The sequence below is a fragment of the Rattus norvegicus genome, chromosome 4 (genome assembly GCF_036323735.1).
Source record: "Rattus norvegicus strain BN/NHsdMcwi chromosome 4, GRCr8, whole genome shotgun sequence".
Classification (NCBI taxonomy): Eukaryota; Metazoa; Chordata; class Mammalia; order Rodentia; family Muridae; genus Rattus; species Rattus norvegicus.
Genome location: NC_086022.1, coordinates 160371559 through 160393572, shown reverse-complemented (window position 1 = coordinate 160393572; position 22014 = coordinate 160371559). Strand labels below are relative to the sequence as shown.

Here is a 22014-nt window from a genome sequence, read left to right as displayed (position 1 = left end):
AACATAATAAAGGCCATAGATTATAAACCCAACATCATACTACTGAAGAAAAATTCAGGGCATTTCCACTAAGAGCAACAAGACAAGAGTACCTATTCAACTTTTATCCAATAGAGGACTTGACATTTTAGCCAGAAAAGTAAACAGGAAAGGAAAATAAAAGCTACACAAACAGAAAAAAAGACTTTGAAGTATCCGTATTTACAGCTAATATGACCCTAGACATCAGAGATCCTAAGACTCTACCAAAAAAGAAAAACTCTCAGAGCTGTTAAATACTGAGCAAAGTGGTAGAATACAAAATTAACATGTAAGAAGCAATAGGGTTTTTTATACCAGTGACAAGCACCATGAAACAGAAACCAGTGAAATAATCTCATTCATCATAGTCACACAAAACAATAAAAACCTGGGAATAAACTTCACAAAGGAAATGAAAGATATCCTCAACAAGGGTCAAGACACGGAAGGAAAAGTGAAGGAAGGCAGCAAAAGATGGAAAGAGCACCACAGATCAGAAAATTAATATTGTGAAAATAGTCATCCTACCAAACTAACCCAAAAACTGCAATGCCTTCCCAAGGAAGATTCCACAGATTCTTTATAGACATTGAAAAAATCCTTAAAATGATCTGGAAACACAAAAAAGCAAAAGTAGACAAAGCAATCTTGGGAACTCTGTACACAGTGAGGTATCACCATACCTGAGTCCGAGTTATACATGGGGCCACAGAAATAAAAGCAGCAGCAGCAACATGCCACCAAAAGGACAAATAGAAAGGAAAGGAAAAGAAGTCCTAGATATAAATCCATACGACTCCAGCTTCACTTGAAAAAAAAGAGAACATCTTCAACAAATGAAAATAAGAAGCCTGGATATCAACACGCAGAAGAATGAAAGTAGGTCTACCCCTTACAGCTACAAAACTCAACTCCAAATGGAGCAAAACACAAACTATCAGGCCCAGTCCCCTGATGCTGCGAGAGGAGAAGCTAAGGACCATGCTTTCACAGGCAGGCATAGGTATGTAGTCTGCCTAAGACCTTCACAGTACAAGAAATAGGGCCAGCAATCAACATATGGGATCTCATGAAACTAAAATGCTTCTCTATAGCAGAGAAAACTGTTAATTAAAGGAAGAGGCTGCCAAGAGGACGGGAGAAAATATTTGCCAGCTATACATCTGATAGACAGTAACTAGAATATACAAGGGACTCAAAAAACTAAACTTCGAGAAAACAAACAACCCAATTTAAAAAAAATGGGCTGTGGAACTGAACAGAGGGCTCTCCGAAGCAGAAATACAAATGGTTAGGAAACATTTTCCAAAGCTTTCGATATCTGAAGTCATCGTGGAAATGTACAGTAAAGCTAGTTTTAAGATTCTATCTCACCCAAGTCAGAATGGCCATCGGAATTCAAGAGACAAAACATTGCTCACTTGTAGGTGGGTAAAGGATAACTATACACCGCGGATGAGAGCTCACACTAATGCATCTGCTTTGGAGACGAGCGTGGACGTCCCTAACCAGAAGTAGAACTTCCATCCAACCCAACCTGACCACTCCTTAGCATACACCCAGAGGAATTTATATCTTACTGATACACTTGCTGTCCATGTTCATTACCATAAATAAACCTAGATATCTTCCGATTGAAGGATGGCTAATCAAAGTGTGGAACACATTCAATGGAATTATATTCAGCTATAAATAAAAATGAAATGTCCAGGTGAATGGGTGGAACTCAATGAGATTACAATGAGCAAATTGAACCAGGCCCATAGGACAAACAGCACACGTTCTCATACACATGTAGATCTTAGCACTGACTTCTTCAGTTCTGTGTGTTAACTTGGATTATCTACGGAAGCCAAGAAACCAGAAAGAGGCATCGGGAAGATTTCCTTTAAAGGAGGGGGGTATCACGTAGGTAAAATGAGGTTAGATTGAGGGATACTGGTTGTGGAAAAGTTCCAACAAGAAAGGGAGTTGGAGAATGGGGAGATGAAAAAGAGGGCAGGAGACAGTTATCTAAATAAATAAGCTATGAAAAAGCCACCTGGAAACCAATCCAGTTAGCTAATTTTTAAGAAGTTTGGAGGCAAACACCCCGTAAGACTACAGACTGCTGACTCTAGAAGTAATGCGTCCCTAAACAAAAAAATATAGTGATAGATAAGGGGTACCTCCAAGTGAATTGTTGACCAGCAATGCCCCAGAATAAAATACTACAAAACAATACTGGTTCTTGTCAGTCCACCATTACCACTAGTTGATATGACCTTATTACTGGAACCACCACACAACATGGATGCAAGATATAGAGAAATCAAGGTGAAACTAAGCTAGGAACTGCCCACTGCTGCCTAGTTTATAGAGCGCCAGCACTCTTCAGACTGCTGGGAAAGTGAGGAATCAGATTTCTTACCCAGCTGTGAACTCTCTGAACTATACCACTGTGGTGATTTGAATATGTTTGGTCCAGGGAGTGGCGCTAATAGGAGGCGTGGCCTTGTTGGAGTGGGTGTAGCCTTGTTGGAGAAGGTGTGGCCTTGTTGGAGGAAGTGTGTCACTGTGGGGATGGACAATGAGACTCTCCTCCTAACCACATGGGAGTCAGTCTTCTAGTGGCCTTCAGATGAAGATGTAGAGCTCTCATTAACTCCTGCACCATGTCTGCCTGGGTGTTTCCATGTTCCTGCCTTGATGATAATGGACTGAACCTCTAAACCTGTAAGCCAGCCCCAGTTAAATGATGTGCTCATAAGAGTTGCCTTGGTCATGGTGTCTGTTCACAGCAGTAAAACCCAAACTAAGACAAACTATAACTTTCTAGGCAAGATGTGCCCACTGCAGCATCAATGGCATGACTGTAGTGGAGGTAACCAAGGACCATTCCACAGCAAGCAACCCATACCTACTACGATAAACCTGATAAAATCCTGGTTGAAGAGTTTGGGGCCACCAGAGAGGGAATCAAGTATGGCTATTTGGATAAACTGACATAGAATCAAATTGCCTTCTCAATATCTATGTTTATATGCACAAGGAAGGGCTACTCTTAAACTCAGTAGGCTCACCAACATTGCACAGGTGAGAGAAGAAAGATTGTAAGAGCCAGAAGACAGAGAGAGGGTTGTAAGATGCCATCTTCCAAGCAAGACACTGCCATGATAATCATGAAGAGGGTAGATGTTCACTGGCCCTGGACCTGAACAAATTGAGCCTACCCAATAATCTGCTATGGATGGGAAGGCACTCATGGACTCTTCCACTTATGGCTGAACTACGGCAACTAAAGATTCTGGGAGACAGGGAGGCACAGTGCCCATGTGTGTAAGCACTGGTGTTCCTTCCAAGCTCTAAATGGCCCTACTAAACTCTTAGGACAAAAACAAAAGACATGAACATAGTAAAGAGATTTGTATGGAAGAAGTGTGGTTGATAGGGTGACAGGGGGGAACTAAAATGCATTATAAACATTTATGAAATATCAAAGAACAAATTTATTAATAAAAATAAAGTTTTACGTATAGCAGCAAGTAAAATGGCATTGAACCCTGTTCAGAAAGGGTCAGTCTCAAGCTTCATTGAAGGGAATGTAGTTCCTGAAGGAGCCAGCCAGGAACTGTGGGGACCCCATGGATGCATGCCTCTCCTCACTCACAGATTTATAACAGCATGTTCCTTTTCCAGATCCTCCCTTTCTCATTTCCTACCACAGAAACTCTCAAGAGGTGACAGTCAGTCAGAATCACCTATTGCCCTTTCAAAACTGAACCTGTCTCATAACCTACTCAGCCCACAATTCTATTCCCCTCACCATTCCACACTGCAGAAGAGAAAAATCTTTTTTGCTGGTTAGGCTATGTGGCTTGCAGGCTCCCTGTCGAAAACTACATTTCCCAGCCTGCTCTTTACCTGATGGAGTTATGTGGAGCCCACCAACAACTAAAGGGGATGAAGAATTCAATTCTAGGTTCAGGTCCTTTGTTACTCCAGAGAAGACAGACAGAAACACACACACACACACACACACACACACACACACACACACACACACACACAGGTTTGACCACCCTCCTTCAGTTCCTTTATTCCATCTATCACTCTGCATCTTTGCGCCGCCATTTCTTTTGGCTGGAAATTCTCTGTGGAGATGGGTCCAAAGGTGAGAAATGGAAGCCACACTCCATGAGAGATGACAAAGGAGAACCGGAAGATGAGACGGTCCCAGAAAAATAACCAGAGACAAAATCATTCATTTAAAAATGAGCGGAAATGAGAAACAGTAAGTAGTATATAAAATCGCCAGGATGCACCCTTTAGTAACGGTTCTATTGTGTGAGCTCTGACCTGGTATTAACCCTGGGACCTTAGCCTCCTCACCAACAGTGAAGGAGCTCAAGAGGGAAGGATCTAGGGTCATAAGACTTCAGAACTTATCTGCTGAGCTCAGGGATAGGTCTGAGAAACATAGACACTGATCCTATCTCAAATGTCCTTCAGGTTGGTTGCCATCATCTTTCAGTGCATAAGGCTGGGTAGACGAGAACTACAGTTCAGAACCCCCTTAACACTGAACATCCACAAGATAATCAGATCTGGAAGATGAGGAAAAACATCAGGTGCAGGCAGAAAAGAAAAGATCTCATGGACAGATCCAGCCTCAGGCTTCTTCCTCTTCTCTACGGCCATCTTTGGCAAACTGAGTTTCCTTTTGTGTGCTAATGTCCAATTGCACAGAGGCCAGTGAGAATCCTTCGTGATCCCTAAGAAGAAACTAAAAATCTTACTCTGTTTTTACCCTCACATCGTTATTAACTTTTCAGAACGGGGCTCAGGGGAACTTTGAGCTGTAGAACATTCAATAATCAAGAGCCTGCATGGAAATCTGTATGCATACCACCTTGGCCCACAGTAAGAGAGTCAGACACGGCCCTCCACCCTGGTTCCCAGGCCTCACCCTGACTGCACACTCTGACAGTCATTCAGCTTCCGGGTACTGTTGTCCCAAACTTGTTGAAGGCTGTACACTTTTGAATAATTTATTCCACATGTTTGTTTGTTGGTGCTGCCAGAGGCACAGGTCGTAAATGTTTCAATGCCTTAACTTTTGATGGGCTTTCTTTAGAAATAACTGTCCCCAGGGTGATACACAGAACAGTAAATTAACACCCGTCTATCCATGTGCCTCCTCCTGGCCCAGGTCCTCTTAGTTTCAGAGTTCCCCATAAAATATTCATGGCCTAGGACGCCACAGGTAGTGCCAGGAAGGGCTGGAGGATGAGTCCTGCATCCACATTGAGTAAATATTTGGGGGTCAAGTTTTAGGAGGTAAGTCCTGCACCAAGTTAAATAGGATTTTGTTTAAAGTCCCACCTCTCCACACCCACTCCCTCCCCCTCCCCACATCCATCACTTACAAAAATATTCTTAACTGTTCAATGGCTTAGGAATGGTCTGAAAAGTGATTCTTTAATGTAATCCATTCATGATGTTAGTGGTGAGCAGTCTTGTGTTTTCCCCCAAATATTTAACTCTCCAGTTTCTAATAATCTTTTTACCTTGGCACCCAGGCAGATCAACATGTTGACTGGACTTCCATGCCAGTACTCTGAGATATGCTCTCAGACCCACCATTTCTGTGCTACCCAGCCCCCTCACCCCACCACATGCATCTCTGCTCCCTGATGGAGGGTATCGATTTCTAAAACCCACAATCCCCAGAATGACCTCTTTGATGGACCTTTGGTTATATTGTACTAGTGGGAAGTTCTGGCAGAAACTTGGAGCCTTGGGGGGGTCTATCTGCTTTAAACTGAGCCTTCAGAGGGTCTGCTCTCCCTGCAGGGTTCTAGTTCCCATTGGTTGGCCATGACTCTGGATTCTGATGGTTCTATCCCACTTTTTGTCCTTCCAGCAGGAAGTGGTGGCCACTCCCAACTATTGTAAATATATCCTTGCCTCGGTGTCCCCTATTTGCCTCAGCACCACTTCTCCTAACTCCTTTGTAATTATGGTCCTCTCCTCTGCTCTACATAGAATGAGCTTTGCTTTCAGAGTATATTAAAGTACAAAGTTTATTTAAGAATTGGATGCATAGGCTAGAATTAGAAGGCCCTGGATGAACTCTCATCTGATCTTAATCCTACAAAGGTTACATATTTTTAAGGTGACGGGCTGATGAGCTAACTCATCTTGGTACCATCGGCAAGGACAATCACCAACTCTCAGAAGGGCAGAGGCTTTATAAAAATGCCCAATTTCCCGAGTGACAAAAAGGGGAAAAATGACCCCATAAAGGGACTGTACTACACGATGACAGTGTTTTTGTCAGTCCAGGTTCTGACTTGGAGTGTGCTAACCTCTTGGCCTCACCATGTTGGCCCTCCTCAAAAAGGAGGAGTTAACACTTTATTAAAATACCGTACAAATGTACAAAAATGTCCGAATGAGTGTCAGCATAATTTGATGTTCATTGTTGTTGGGGAATTAGTTCTTATTAATCAGTGGATATAGCTAACAATGTACTTAAAGATGAAAGATGATTCTTTGCTTCTAAGACCAAGGACAAGAGAATTCCATTCTTACTATTTTTATCTAACACCATGCAGATCTGTAGAGCAGATCTGACTATCTAAATCAGGCATTTACAGTAGGTTAATTTTACAAGAATGTCAAAACAATTCAATAAGTAAAATATTCCTTTAATAGACAACAGAGTATGCATATGCAAGAAATTCATTTGGATTCTCTATATCACATAGGAAAATTAGCTCAGATGTTCATAAAGTTATATATGAGAGTCAGAACTTTAAACCTTTTCATAACATTGAGCTGGGCAATAATTTTTAAATATGGAACATTTTATGAATCTGCGTGTCATCTTAGCACAATGGCCTTGCTAATCTTCTCTGTGTCATTCCAATTTGAGAACGTGTACTGCTGAAGCGAGCACTAGGCAATGTTTTCTTACACATGATTAAAAAAAAGTACAATTGACAAAAAATAGTTAACTTGTGATTCTAGTAGTAAAAATCAATAAAATAAAACATAAATTTGTATAAACTACATTATGTGATATAGGACTATCACCCCAAATATGCAAAAGAAAACACGAATAATTTTATAGAAAAACCAATTCACATAATTTTTAAATAGGTGGAGGATGTAACCAGTTTTCTAAAGAAATCATAGAAATGACCAATAGCAAAGTGTCATTATTCATTAAGGAAATGCAAATTAAAACAGCAGTAAAGTACCACTTTCTACCAGTATGGGGAATAAAGTTAAAGCACACATGGTAAGTGTTTGACGTGGAAATGGCATAGCCACTTACCAAAGGTTGATATAAAATAATGCATCCATCCTGGGAAGTAACATCTTCAAAATATCAAACACAAACTTAACATATTACCCAGTAATCCTATCTTAGATATACATACATGTATATATGAAAACATAAGTGCATAGCTAAATAAAAATCAGACACCAACCTTCATAGCATGACTATAGTTTATATTTAATTTGAAAAATGAAAACCGCTCCAACATCTATCAACTAATGAACAGATAAATAAAATGAACCAATGCCAAGCATGGGACACTATTTGGCAATAAAAACAAATGAGATGTTGATATAAACTACCACATGGGTCACTTTTTCCCCACGTGAGAAGCTAAACAGGACATGTTAAGTGATTCCATTTGCAGGTTACTCCAGAACAGCAGATCTCAAGACACTGAAAAAAAATTAGTTCTTTTACATGGCTTGGCAACTGGGTATAGGGATAATTTTTTAAAAGTTTATTCAAGTTTTTGTTTTGTGTTATGTTTCTTGGCTTTGCAGTGCTGGGGAGTGAACCTTAGGACTTGTACATTTTCGACAAGCATTCCACTGAGCTATGTCCCCAGCTGGGTACAGGATTTCTAGTTGGAACAATAAAAGTGCTTTGAAGATATATTGTGGGGAACAGCTGCATAAATCTACGGTGGCCTGAAAGCTCCTGAATTGTAGGGTGGGTTTTAGGCTATACTTTGTTTTCTGGTATTTAAAGACTAGGTCTCATGTGGCTCAGGCTGACTGGGAACTCATTAAACACTGGAGGAAGGTGACCTCCAACTCCTAATCCTCCTGCCTCTGCCTCCCAAATGCCACATATGTCACTGGGCCCAGATCAAACCAGGGTGATTTTTAAAGTATGAGAATTAAATCTTAATTTTAAATGTGCATGACAGGTTCTAAAAATTTAAAGGAAGGAAAAGAAAAAGCAGTGGGCCTTCGAGTCAAACAGAACCCATGGCTGTCTCTCCAACAAATAGCTGTGTGACTTTAGAAAGCTCCCTGTGCCAATCGGAACCTCAGTAAATGGTAGTGTTTTTATCACTCCAAAGGAAAGTGGATATGGACAAAAGATGGAGTCTCAGGGTAACAGTGAAGTGAGTGTCCAGGTGAACCACTGGGATATGGGATCCAAACCCACCTAGACTTTGGTCCTTAACTCCAGTCTGCTCCTCAGATGCCTGTCATAGCCTCCTAGTACTCCTTGATGCCCCAGTGCACAAGGACTGACCACAACTCTTTCCCCCAGACAAGAGGAGCATCCTTTCCCTCAGATATGAGTGCAGCAACATGTCCACCATTACTATCTCCCGTCAATGGTCAGATTTATAGCAAAGGAAGAAGCATTTACAATATTACCAGAATTAGAAGGACAGGAGAAGGATCCTGACAATCAAGCAGAGGCCATGTTTATCCCACACTGTGCATTGGGAAACTCATTTCCTCCCATTGCCCATAAGACATTAGACGCCTTGAACTTTGCATTCGCAACAGGATAGCGAAAAGAGATGCTGAACGCTACAACACAAACATATGCATCATTCATAATGCATTCAGATGTTTTTTAATTATTCATAGTTCCCGAAAGTCATTTGACCTATCATGCATATATATTCAAGCAATATTTATATTAGAACCACAGCCCTACTCTATGGCGTTCCCATCTATGGAATTAAAATTAAATGAGTCAGGGCAGGAGAGATGGCTCCGCAGTTAAGAGCACTTCCTGTTCTTCCAGAGGAACCAAGCTTGACTCCCGACACCCACATCAGGCCATTCACAACCACCTGTAACACCAGCTCCAGGAGGAGCAGACATCCCCGGCCTCTGAAGGCACCTGCCCTTCACACATGCATCCACATGTATTCGTGATTAAAATAATAAGAAATTGTTTTTAAAGATTAAACAAAAGTTATATGTGATTTCTGTAAAATCGCTCAAAGTATATGGCTCCGTGGCGAGGAAGAAAGTTGCACAGAGTTGCTGCAGCTGACAGAATACAGAATGTGTGCCTTGTGATGAAGGTGGCAGTGAAGGTTGGGCTTCTGAGACCAAATTCACTATTCTCCAAGTAATCGATGCTGTTGGGCTTTCTCATTGTATAAAGGAGGGAAAAATAACAGACCACCCTCCTATTTAAGCCTTATTCTCTCTCTCTCTCTCTCTCTCTCTCTCTCTCTCTCTCTCTCTCTCTCTTTCTCTCTCTCTCTCTCAATGCTAGTATTCTGGGCTCAAAAACACCATTCCTCTGTTTCAGTATTTGCATAAATTTGCATGTTAACATGAATGGTTGCAACTTAAAGAATATAAAATATAATGAAATTTGAATTTATATCCAGGATGAAGAAAAGACACATTGAAAAACAACAGATTTTCACTCGTGTTGATTTTTTCCCCCAGAAATCAGATTTAGGAAAGATATAAACACAGAATCTTGATTTAAAAGCAGGGTGGCACTCAGAGAGACAGGTACTGCCAAGGAGTACCCCCACCCCTGACAAACACACACACACACACACACACACACACACACACACGTTCACTCACACACCGTGTGTATTTACAAAGCACAGCATTTCCTTCAGTTCAGAAAGAGAACATGCTTAACATCGCCTTCTTCCTGGGGCCCACCCAGAAGAATGAAGTGTAAGAACATCGTGTAACTGACCCAAACAAGCGCAGGCATACACTTGCCTCTGTGGGTCCTAAGGACCACTTCCTGCTAAACCTTTGATTTCCCCAGTGCATTTGGAGGACAGTGTGGCACAACAGTTAACCGCAGAGGCAAAGGTTAAAACTCCTGGCATAGCCACGTTTATTGCCTGAGACTACTAGCCCCCGACGTCATCTTTAGATATAACTTTTCTTCATCACCTCTCCGTTTCATATCATTTACCAGCCCTGTAGATGTTTCACAAGAGTAAATGTGAAGACAGGGCACTCAGGACAGTGGCTGGTGGGGAACAAGGATCCAGAGAGGGTGTAGTGTAGTGTGGTGGGGATTTAGGAAATGCTGACAGCCTTGAGATGGTTTTTTTTTTCTTCTCTGACATGCCCTCCCATTTTGTCCACACAGTACAACAAGGACTTCAGTAGATCTAGTTGCCATGACAGCCTGTTCCCCAGGGACTCTGGCTACAGGAGGGTCACAGACATCAAGTGTCCATTCCATCCTGTGCAAGGTCACTCTTTCCCCCCATCACCAAGGTTCCCAAATAGCACAAGAGGCACTAACAGCAGAAAAGCTAAGAGCAACACCTCTCACCTCATCGTCCTCAGGTGAGTTCGCTTCCAGCTTCTGGACCGCAGACTTGCCACTCTCCTTTAGCAGTTTCTCTCGTACTTTGGTCTCATATTCAGGCCGGGAGTGTTCCTACACCAGAGAGTCAGTAAACAGAGTTAGTAAACAGGAAGGAGGGTGACCCAGGCATGTGGATCAGAACCGGACACCACAAATACATCGAACTGGGTTTGGGAATGGACACTCTCAGACATGAATTGCCACATGACACAATTACAAGGCATCTATACCGAGGACACAATGTTGCAAGGAGAAATGAGACACAGGACGCTCATTGTCACACTGAGAACCAAACCTGGGAACGTTCCTGGGGATGTCGCCGGTGTTGAAAAAGGAGAAAGAAGATGTTAACTGGAAAGTTGATACAACCAGAAGCTACATGTTTCACAGAACAGTATGACAAAAGCTGGAACATTGCACTGCGCTCCCCCCACCCCGCAACATCCTGCCCTTGTCTTATGCCTCAAGCTCACCTATAAGGAACCCAGTCCCTGATAGATAGGCTTGTGCCCCATAGCTGAGAGTCTGGGGAAGAAATAAAACTTCTCTGTGCCATGATTCAGCAGGTTAATAACATCAAAGTGAAGATGGCTAAGGGGGTATCTTCAAATTCATTGTCTGGATCTGTCTGAGCAGCATAGATGAGCAGTTCACTGGTGAACACAGCAGCATGTAAATACTCAGGAGAAATCTCTGAGCTACTCTGCCTGTCCAGCCTGCGCTATCACCAGGCACAAGGAAAGAGCTAGCAGTGACTCAAGAGGAGCATTACCAAATCAAATCACAGTTTCAGACACAGCTTACTTCAAAGGGGGCTTAGCGGTGGGCAGCGGGCCTCTCTGCTAGGCCTTCCCACAGTCGCTAGCTCCAAGATGAATTCTGAAGGCATGAGGATTTAGTGATGTTGTCCACTTTCTGATGTTCCCTAAGCACAGATTCAGGGGCAGGGCATTGTGCTGTTCGGACAGCACAAACTTCTTTGTTACCACCCACATGTCAGAGATGCTGGAGACCAAGTTGCTAGATACCTTACAGCCTCTGATTTCCTGACAAACTGTGGCACTAGAGAAACTGCGCAAGTGTTCAAGGAGCATGGTGGGCGATGCTATTTAAGTGCTTTTTTTTTTCAGGGCCTCCACCATCACACAATCTTCTAAGGCACCCCAGACTCATTCCTTCCAGGAGTCCTCTAACTACTACGATGAACCACCAGCCAAATTCTCCAAATTCCTATAGTTTTATAGCTTATGTCACACATTTTGCCCTCTCCCTGTGGCAAGTGTCATGTTCTCTTCTGAGGGATCGGCTGTGTGCTTGATATTCTTTTGTTTCTCACAGTGATTGGTGCCACGCAGAGCACATGGAAGTCTCTAATTGTAGCTGAACCTCACTTCCCACTCTCCATCGCAGCACTTCCTAAGGTGCACTCCAAGAGAGTTCCAGCTGAAAAAACCTTCCAGGAGAACATCTCCCAAGAAATCAGCCATAGGCAGATCAACACGGCAGTGCTTAAGCATAAACTCCATAGATGCAGATCTGATGCCAAATTCCACAAATATGCAGGCTTTCCAGAAGCTGTTTCCATCTGGAAGCCTCCTCGGGAGTTGGCCTAAACAAAGGCTTCAAGCCAAACTCAGATGGGATTTGGGTGATCTGAGGTCAGTCAGGACAGAAGGACAGTACATTGGACCCAAAGGCATCCTTCAGTCAGTCCTTTGATGCCCTCCACAAGGTCTGCTCCACTGCTCCCCAGGGGACAGGGATAAGCAATTAGTGCCCACCCTGATCTAGCCACTGGGTAGCACTGTTTTGGGTTCTGGTGTTTTGGGTTTGCTTTTGGTTTTTTTATTTTGGGGTGTGTGTGTGTGTGTGTGTGTGTGTGTGTGTGTGTGTGTGTGTGTGTGGCGGATGTCCTGGAGAAGAGCACCTTGAGAGGATCCCTGAACCTGGGAGAAGGCATCTGGTTAAAGCACAAAACACTGCTGTCCTAAGACACCTCCCTTCCTCTCCCCAACACCCAATGAAGGAATACCCACATCTCTCCTGTCACTGGTAACATCAGTTAAACTTGCTCCGACACACAGCTCTTTGTATAACCCCCAGGATCCCTATGCCAGTCACACACACCTTACCTAGCTGTCTCCACTCCTTCCCAGGAGACCCAGAGAAACAATCAAGCCAATCCTGTCTGGCCTCTGGATGATACTGAGTCCTTTGTCCCCGTCCGCTGCTCCTCATCCTTGCCTCCTCCAGCTATTGGGCCTTTCTTGGTGGCCTTCCATTTCTGATCTACACCCCCAGCTTCCTGGATGACGTTCATGATTGTTGATTCCTTCTTGGAGGTGCCTCTTACTCCCTCTTTTGCCCATTAAAATTTGGCAACTCTTCAAAACCCAGATTTTTCTTAACAAGATTTTGTGTTTGGTGAAAGCAAGACTGTAAATAAGGGCTTGTGCATACCAAGCACATGTCTTGCTACTGAGCTACATCCCAGCACTTAAAACATATATTTTTATTATTTTATTTATTTATATCACAAATATTGTCCCCTCTGGGTCCCCCCTCCCAGAGTTCTTCCCTTAACCCCTCCCCTTCACCTCTGAGAGGGTGCACCTCCGGTACCCCCCACCCCGGGGCATCACATCTCTACAGGATTAGGTGTATCCTCTCCCACTGAGGCCAGACAGGCAGTTCTCTGCTACATGTGTGCCAGGGACCTTGGGCCAGCTCATGTGTGCTCTTTGGTTGGTGGCTCAGTCTCTGACAGCTTTCAGGATCCAGGTTAGTTGACACTCTTGTTCTTGCTATGAGGTTACCATCCACAAATAGTTCCTTCGGTCCTTCCCCTAACTCTTCCATAGGGGTCCCCAATATTTTTTAAAAGGATTTCTCTTTCCTATCCTAGCTACAAGAAGGTTTTCTACACTACTCTGGCCTCTGCCCTAAATGTTTACAGACCAAGCACCACCCTGATGAATTTCACCCTTTGCAGCTCAGGAACTAAGTTCCATATTCTATACTTATAAGCTTGGAAATAGGACATGACTAAGGCATATGTTCAAAACTGAAGGGAGAGTTTAGGTGCACTCCAACCATAGTCCAAAGTAAGAATGTGTTGAACATAAGGCTGAGCCTGACTTCTCTTCCTCTCACACTGACCCCCCGTAGCACAAATGTGAGGCACAGGGCCAACGTCACACAGAAACTCCACCAGGGACATCTCCTCTGTCACAGAAAACCCAACCCTGGCCAGCGTCCACTTAGCCTGCACAGAAGTTCCTCACTCATGTACCTCCCAGAAAGCTGCTGTGGCTCTTTGAATTAATTGGAGAACAGGATACTTAACTATAGGAAAGTAGAAACTAATCCCACTCCTACTAGGGGCTTAGAGAGGGATTTCAAGGACACTGAGCCATTGCTGATGTCTTTCTGGGTACAAGCATGTCTGTGTGTCCTCTGTAACGGAGAGTCAGCTTGTCTGTGGCTCACATAGGTTTTGTGTGGCAGAGTGCTGCTTCTCCCCTCCCTTCTCAGCTCCTGGCATTAGCAGTCTAAGAAGTCCTTACACCCACCTCCCCATACACAATCACATCTCCCTTCACCCTCCTACCTTCCCTCCCTCTCCCTCTGTGATTTTTTTTTATCTATGCTTTGAAATCAAGTAGGACTAATAGGATAAATGTGTTCCCACTGGATCTCCCACAGCTAACTTTTACAGTTTTTTTTCTGTTGAAAACACACGTCAGTCAGTGATCTCTAAAAACCCATAATCACCTCTGCTATTCTTTCCTGCCTATCTCCCAGCTAATTTGAATCTCCAGGAGGGCACAATCTATATGCATAATTTACCATTGCTTCAGAGCCAGTGATGATTCTGATCCCAGATCTGATGCTTCACAGGAAGGACTGGAATGAGGTGGGTTCATTTATGCATATCCAAGCATGGAATGCAGTAGGATAGGATACAGGCTGTCCCAACCCCCTTTTTATTTTAATTTTTTTTTATTTTATGTCTATGGGTGATTTGCCCGCACAAGTATCTCTATATTACCTCCATGTCTGGTGCCCATGGAGGCCAGAAGAAATAATCAGATCCCCTAGAACTTGCATTACTGATGGTCATAGGCTGCCATGTAGGTGATGGGAATTGAACTCAGGTCCTCAGGAAGAATAACTAGTGCTCTTCAACACCAAGGCGTGTCTCCAGGGCTTGAAAGCCCATTTCAGGCCGAGAAACTACATTCGCATCCATCTCCCTTTAGAGCACTTAATCAACAAGCCCTGGATTGGTAGGTTCCGTTCCACGAGCTGCCGTACAGCCCCTGCCACTTCTCAGACCATCTGTTCAAAGGCAAGTTGACTAATTATAGCATTAAAGATATAAAATGATAACGTGCTACAGACTTGGGGGCAACATGGACTTGAAAACAAAGCTAAATTGGAAACTTCACTTATTTTCTCTTAAAATATCAGGGCCTCACAGTAAGAGCCCAAGGCAAAGCATGTCAGTCATCATAGCACAGTTAGGAGAAGGATTGTTCTCCAGGAGCCATCATAACACCTGTGGCTAGCCCTCCATGTAAGTTCTCACACAGTGGAATGGTGCCTGGACCTTCCTGATATAGTCCCCCACTGTCACTTAAAGCACCCACAGGAGCAGAAATTCCTATCTAATACTCACTTTTGTCCCTTTGCCCATGAGCAACTCCAGTACTAGCAACCCTTGCAAATTCAGCTCATCAGAACCATGATTAATTTTCATGTGCTAATTTTCAAAAGAGCTGTAAAAGAAGGCTTATGTTTTAACATAGCTTAAATATCATCTACCCACAAAAGTTGAACTTTGGAGGAGCCTACCCTTTGCCCTTGGCTCATTTTCTCAATTCACACAGTCTACTGAATCCTGACAAAGTCACTTAGTGGTTCTTTCTTTGTTAGTCATGCCAGAAACTTCATCTATACCTCCTAAACCTCCCTACCCTGATGTTCTACAGGGTGTTCTGACATGTCCCAGCTCTAAACCAACAATTCTCTTTTCTCGGGCTTTGTGGTCTCAAGGATACTTGATGCCACTTGATTGTGAATCCTTTGCCATATCTTCATCCAGAGTAGGGCTCTCTTAACTTCTCCAAACCCTAGACATTAACAACTCAAAGAAAGACAACGCATTGAACTCCCAATGGTGCATATAAACCATGATGTAGCTGACAAATCTTCTGAAATCCAGTCAGTGACAGCTGGTGAGATGACAAACTGTATGTGACTGTCTTAATCCAGATTATCTAGTTCTAGGATCAAAGAAAATCAAGGGTCCAGGGAAGTGTGCAAGAATACTCACTTCTTCCTCTTCTATCCCAGTCAGGTCCCAGAAGTAACCCAAGCGCATCTGGAGTCTTTTCCAGTTTTCCAGAAACATGGTAGCTTTAAAGAAGGAAAACATCCAATTATTTTTGAATTGTACATTCTGGGTAGTCTTTTATTTTAACAGAGCAGGTGGGACACACACTTAATAGAATTCAAATTTAAGAACTCTTATTAAAGCATTAAGTCCCGTGGCTTTAGTTTAGAACTATTCAAGACCCTCTACATCCTTGAATACCTAGAGATAGTCACCTGCCACTTATGAAATGGGAGCCATTCTGGGACCTGCATCATCAGACAATCTTGTCATTCATATGAACATAATAGACTTTATTGACATAGACAGAAGATCATTGAACAATATACTCCCAAGGGGTTATTCTGCCCCTTTATTGATGGTCACATTTATTACATCATATGTGACTGTTAAAAGGACACAAATAAATTTCCCCACCTCCAGATTCTGAAGAAAAAGACAATCATGGCAAGAAATTAAAGAAAATTTGACGCCTAAGAAAGAGAAAGCCTTGGATCTAAAGTATTACACAAGAAATACATGCTAAAGACTTGGTTGACAGTTGATGGCTTTAGGGCTTTGAGGGGTGGGTGATTGGGTCATGGGGGCTCAGATCTCATCAATGAGTTGGTCCACTGATGAGGTCATAATGTTATGATCTCTTGAATTATGATAGAATTGTAGGAGACAAGTTATGATAGAAATCATGATATAGGAAGAGATGGGCCCCTCAGGTATACTCACAGAGACAATAGCCTGTCCCCAGCTCCCCTAATCTTTCTTGTTCTCCTTCCTTCCTTGGTCACCATGAGAGGAGAAGCCTCTACCACACACTTTTACTATAATGGCATCCCTTTTATATTTGGTTCAAAGCAATGGAGCCAGTCTACAATGGGCTCAAACCTCTGAAACCACGAGCCCAAGCAAACACCTCTCCTTGAAGTTGACTTACACAAGGGTTTGTAGTTTCTTTAATAAGCCTCATCTTGCCTGTGCAGATTGTTTCTGCCTGGAGCTTAGTCATCACTCTCAATTTTCCCCCACCCAACTTACATAAGCCTTGCTCTCACTTTCTTATAAGACATCTCTCCTGTTTTGAGCAAGCACCAGTTAACTTCTAACTTTTCAGACATAACAAGTCCACACTAAAATGTCTGCACTGAACACGTTTGACACTGTGGTCTAGCTTGGATGGGTTTGCTGCTGAGCTCTTCATCATATAAGGCATGAAGCCATCGCAGCTTTACACACAGCACAGACCAAAAGCTGTGAACATCCATACCAACTGCTGAAGGAGGCATCTGAGGTGGATTCTATCAATGGATTCTGACAGTGACAACAGGGTAAGCAAAGGGAAAATGAATTCCCCTGACTCAACGCATAGATTTTTTTTAAGCTTTCCGCTCTCTCTGGATACCGAACCATGTGTGTCTGGCCCAGCCTTCTAGTCGGAGCTCTTCCATTATCTGCCAGCATGCCTCACACCCACATTGCTGCTCTACTCACTTTTTGTCCCCTCCGCATTCAACACCCCCATCCCCATCTCCCATCTCACCCTGGAGGTTCCTCTTTCACTCCACTCTGGCCCAGTCCAAGTCATTCTCCTCCCGATAATCCTATCCCTATATGTCTGGACATCTACAAAAGGAAGGTATGTGACAGTCCCCACAGTTATCTCTCTAGGTCTACATTGTCACAGCTACCAACCAGGTCCCTCACCGCACACTGTGATGGATTTCTGGCTGCCATTTCAGGTCTATAGTGCTGTAACTAGATTAAAAATTCTCCTTGAGATCCTGACCATCCGTATTTAAGTCAAGCACATCACAGAACCGAGCATAATCTTGTGCGGGCTAAACGTGCAGCTCCTCAAAGGTTGCAGCTACATTGTGTTGCCGCCGTGTATAGTTCTCTCCCGTGAACTTAAGGCTTTGTTCTTGTGAGTGTATCTTACCTCCTGAGACTGACACTGGCCTGGGGACACTGTCCCGTTACTCTCTGCAGTGCCCGCAGAAGACATACACAGGGCGGGACTTGGAGTGCTGATCAACTAGCCTCTCCATGGAAGGAGAGAGGCAGACGAGGCAGACTGTGAACGCACAGAAGACAAGCCAGCAAAAACGAGCAGAGGTGTCCTTCAGGGAAGGGAGGGTCAGCTCACTCAATACAACCCTAGGCTAGGGACTAACTGCACACGAGACTCATCCTAAGCCACAGAAATACTTCAGCGAGTTTTCTTTCACTCAGGTGAGGGCACAACTTATGCAGCTTACCTAAAGTGACAAGGCACCGTGGCTAAGAGCATTGGCTTCAGGGAACACTTAGTAGATATGGGCCTTGAATCCATTCTTGTTAAAAATAAATAAAAAAAGATACCATTTGAATTTCAGAGCCTTCGCTTTTATTAGTAACCTATTTCTGCCTGTGGAAATTCTGCCGCTGAGGTGCAAAGCTGCAAACAACTCCAAATGAGTCTGTTCACGGAAGCAGGATGAGTGGTGTTATCAGCCAGGTCTGTAGTCACTGGCTTTGGGACCCACTGCTGACAAGGAAAAGAATGGAGATGGTTTGAAGACTGTCTGACCCATAGCATAGCCTTCTTCACCTCTCTTCAGAGCTATGAGCCCTAGCTAGCTCTTTCCCATTGCTGTTGGGACTCGATTCTCTCACTAGAGTTTAACGCTAGATCTGCAGTGCTCTGGGTTAAATATTCTGACAGGCTGGAACTCTGCAGACTAGTGTCTTCATGATGCAAGCATCTTCAGTTCACTGTCACCTGACCTGAGCCTCTCTCTGTTTAGAACTGCTCCTTTCTATCTCCTTCCTGGCAAGCCTGGGCCACCCGACACTGAGCCACTAATCATAATAATCATGGTAATGAGAGGCATTACTATAATTTTTAATTGTAATTTGTAGGCAATCATGCCTAAGGCGCTTGGCTGTTCCACCTAAATACATAATCACATAAAAACATAGCCAGGCTGCTTTCAAAAAAAGTCTTTCCCTACACCAGGAAGGCCTGATACAATCCCACCTCCATGTACTTTCTGGGGGTGGGAGCAGTAAATAATTGAGACTCTGTTTACCAAAGATACTGAACACAGACCATAGGCAGCTGTTGGAGCATGAGTCTGTAAAATGTAGCTGAAAAACCTCACTTCGGGGAGTGGCGTGTCTCAGGAAAGTGGAAGGGAAACCATGGGCCCAGGCTTTAAAATGAGAGCAACTCCAGGGGGATAACATCAATAAGACAAATGACCAGGAACTTGGTTTGTACTAAATCCAAAACCGATTATGTAGTCTGGGTTCCTAATGTGTTCAGTGGCATCTCAGGGAAGTTCCAACATACTATGCTGGGCGGGGGACAGAGGTGCACATGCTGTACTGGGCAGGGGACACAGGTGTTGTGGTTTCCCAGGCAGAATGCTGATCTTTACTTTTTTTCTGCTCATTGATAACTCCAAAGCTACAGGTCGCAAGTTCCACCTCCTCCTATATGCTACTATTTTGAAAGGCTGCCCAGGTACTTCTGGGAGTCCCTTGAGACTAAAAGCTAGAGTGCCCTCTGGAGGCGTTTTGTGGCAACCTGGCAATACACAATCTTTCCAGATAAGCTTTGTCTCCACCCAAGAGATTCCCCACAGGGAATGGGGGAAATCAGTTTCTATTCCCAAGATGCTGCTACTGAGAATAGATTTCTCCTCCTCTTCCTCCTCCTCCTCCTCTTCCTCCTCCTCCTCCTCTTCCTCCTCCTCCTCCTCCTCCTCCACTTCCTTCTTTTCCACCTCATCCTCTCTCCCTTCTCTTTCTCATCCTCTTCTCCCTTCTCTTCCTTCTCCTCTCCCTCTCCCTCCCCTTTCTTTCCTCCTCCTCCTTCCCCTCGTCCTGCTCCTCTTCCTCCTCCTCTACTTCTTCCTCCCGTCTGTCCCCTCCTCTTTGTCTTCCTCCTTCTTTACTTGTCTTTTAGGAATCTATGACTCAGGTCCCATTATGGCAGGTCCTCCAGCCCCTAACAAGGTGAGATAAGTCCGTGGGCTCTGCAATAGGACTGTGGTCTGTTGAGCTTTGACCCTGTGGATGGACATGGTCCTTCACTTTCATCAGTAAGTACAAACCAGATGGTGACTAAATGAACTAAAACATGTTGACTTGATCTCTTTTGGAATACACAAGTTTGTAAGAATATATACAGATACAGCTATAGATGTAGATTAGATAAGATGATACAGATAGATTAGACATAAATATAGATATAGATTAGATGTAGAGATAGAGAGTATGTGTATGTGTCTGTATGTGTGGGTGGGTGGCATATGATGTCTGCATGGTATGGTGTATGGTATGGTATGGTGTGTGTGTGTGTGTGTGTGTAGTTGGTGTGGTATGTGGTGTATGTGTGTGTGTGTGTAGTTTGTGTGGTATGTGGTATGTGTGTGGGTGGTGTGTCTGTGTATATGTACATGAAGGGTCTGTGTGTTATCTATGTATAGTGTTGCAGTGTGCTGTGATGTGTCTGTCGGTCTGTGTTCTGTAGTGTGTATTTCTGTGTGTATGTGTGGTGTGGTGTGAGTGTGGTATGTACTGTGTATGTCTGTATATGTGGTTTGTGTGTGTATTTGTGTGTGTGTAGTCTGTCTATGTGGTGTGAATGTAGTGTGTATGTATGTAGTATATGTTTGTAGGTTGGTGTATGTGGTGTGTGTGTATGTGTGTGTGTGTGTGTGTGTGTGTGTGTGTGTGTGTGTGTGTGTTCAGATAAGCACAGTGCAGTTTTTTGAGTTAGCTATGGTGAGACTCCAGGGAAGATGTAGGAAGGGGAAATAAAGGAACTGTTTGTTCTTTCTTTCACAAATATCTTTGTAAGAATATTGAAAACACCACTTTTACATTAAATAAAATCTGCATTAAATAAAGTCTACACTCAGGTACAGAAAAAAGCATGAAACCTGAAAGTCAGGAGAGCAAATTTTAGCCATCATAATACCACCTACCTCCCACTATGGCAGCACACCAGCATTCATCTCTGTACTGCACCCTCCCTCATACATACCTTCACTCATACAGTGAAGGAAGTGGGCTGAGTGCCTTATGGGTTGCCAGTAGGTTTTAGAACACATTCCGGTTCAAATTCCCATAAGTCATGCATGACGCCAGTGTGGTGGGCCCAGAGTTACTCCTCTAAGAGAGGACGTCAAGACCCATGAAGGATATTCCAATTTCCTTTCACACATATTACCAAAGAAGGTATAAAATGCTCAAATAAATTGAAAGCTACAGGCTTCAAATCCTGGCCACTATGCCTGTTAAAGAACAGTCCCCATTAAGCAGACACTGTTATGTCACTTACCCCACAGAGCCATGAAGATGGAAAAGAAGACAGTGGCTGGATTGTCAAACAGATGACTGGCCCGTGCGGTCCCACAGGCTGAGCTGAGGTTCCAATAGTCACAGGATTTGTCACACAGGGGACACATGGTGAAGGCATTCTGGTGGTCACACATCTCTTTGCTGCAGTGACAGGGATCGAAGGATCAGGGCTGTGTTCACTCTCATCAAATGGTAACAAAGAATGATCGAGCCATCTTTGGAGAAAGTAGGTAGCTCTCTCTCACTACAAACTTCCCAGGAAGCTAACAAGGTATGAGCTCAGAGGTATGAGCATTGAAAGATCACCTCAGGGGTATGTGCACTGAATGATATCAGAGCTTTTGGACGTGCTACAGCTATATGGTTGGTAGAAGACACACACAGCTGTGAAAAAGCACCACACTGAGGTTGGGTTTCCTTCATTCTTCAAGTACAGGGTATCTTTTTATACCCGATTGGGCTGCCTTACAAATGTATGACCTAGTCCCAAGAAGAAACAAACATGAGCATATGATGGGAGCAGCATCTTGAGAAAGTGTGTGAAGAGAAATGTTCGGAATGGTGTAAGAATATACATTTCCATCATCAGTGTTTGTAACTGTGGAATGGAGACAAATAACCT

At 43.6% G+C, this 22014-nt stretch overlaps 1 protein-coding gene and 1 non-coding gene across 5 annotated transcripts in view; both read right to left on the bottom strand.

The window, feature by feature from the left end:
• Positions 1 to 22014, bottom strand: part of Ano2 (anoctamin 2) — a 341360-nt gene that overhangs the window by 148258 nt on the left and 171088 nt on the right. For all 4 annotated transcript variants that reach the window (XM_017593038.3, XM_063286858.1, XM_039108820.2 and 1 more), the window contains 3 exons: positions 21373 to 21533; positions 15987 to 16069; positions 10613 to 10720 (listed from right to left, as the gene is read on the bottom strand). In XM_017593038.3, coding sequence (XP_017448527.2) covers positions 10613 to 10720; positions 15987 to 16069; positions 21373 to 21533 — 352 coding nt within the window. The remainder of the gene's footprint in view (positions 1 to 10612; positions 10721 to 15986; positions 16070 to 21372; positions 21534 to 22014) is intronic.
• On the bottom strand, positions 6858 to 6964 carry LOC120102587 (U6 spliceosomal RNA). Its single transcript, XR_005504223.1, has one exon. It is a non-coding gene; the product is annotated as a U6 spliceosomal RNA (small nuclear RNA).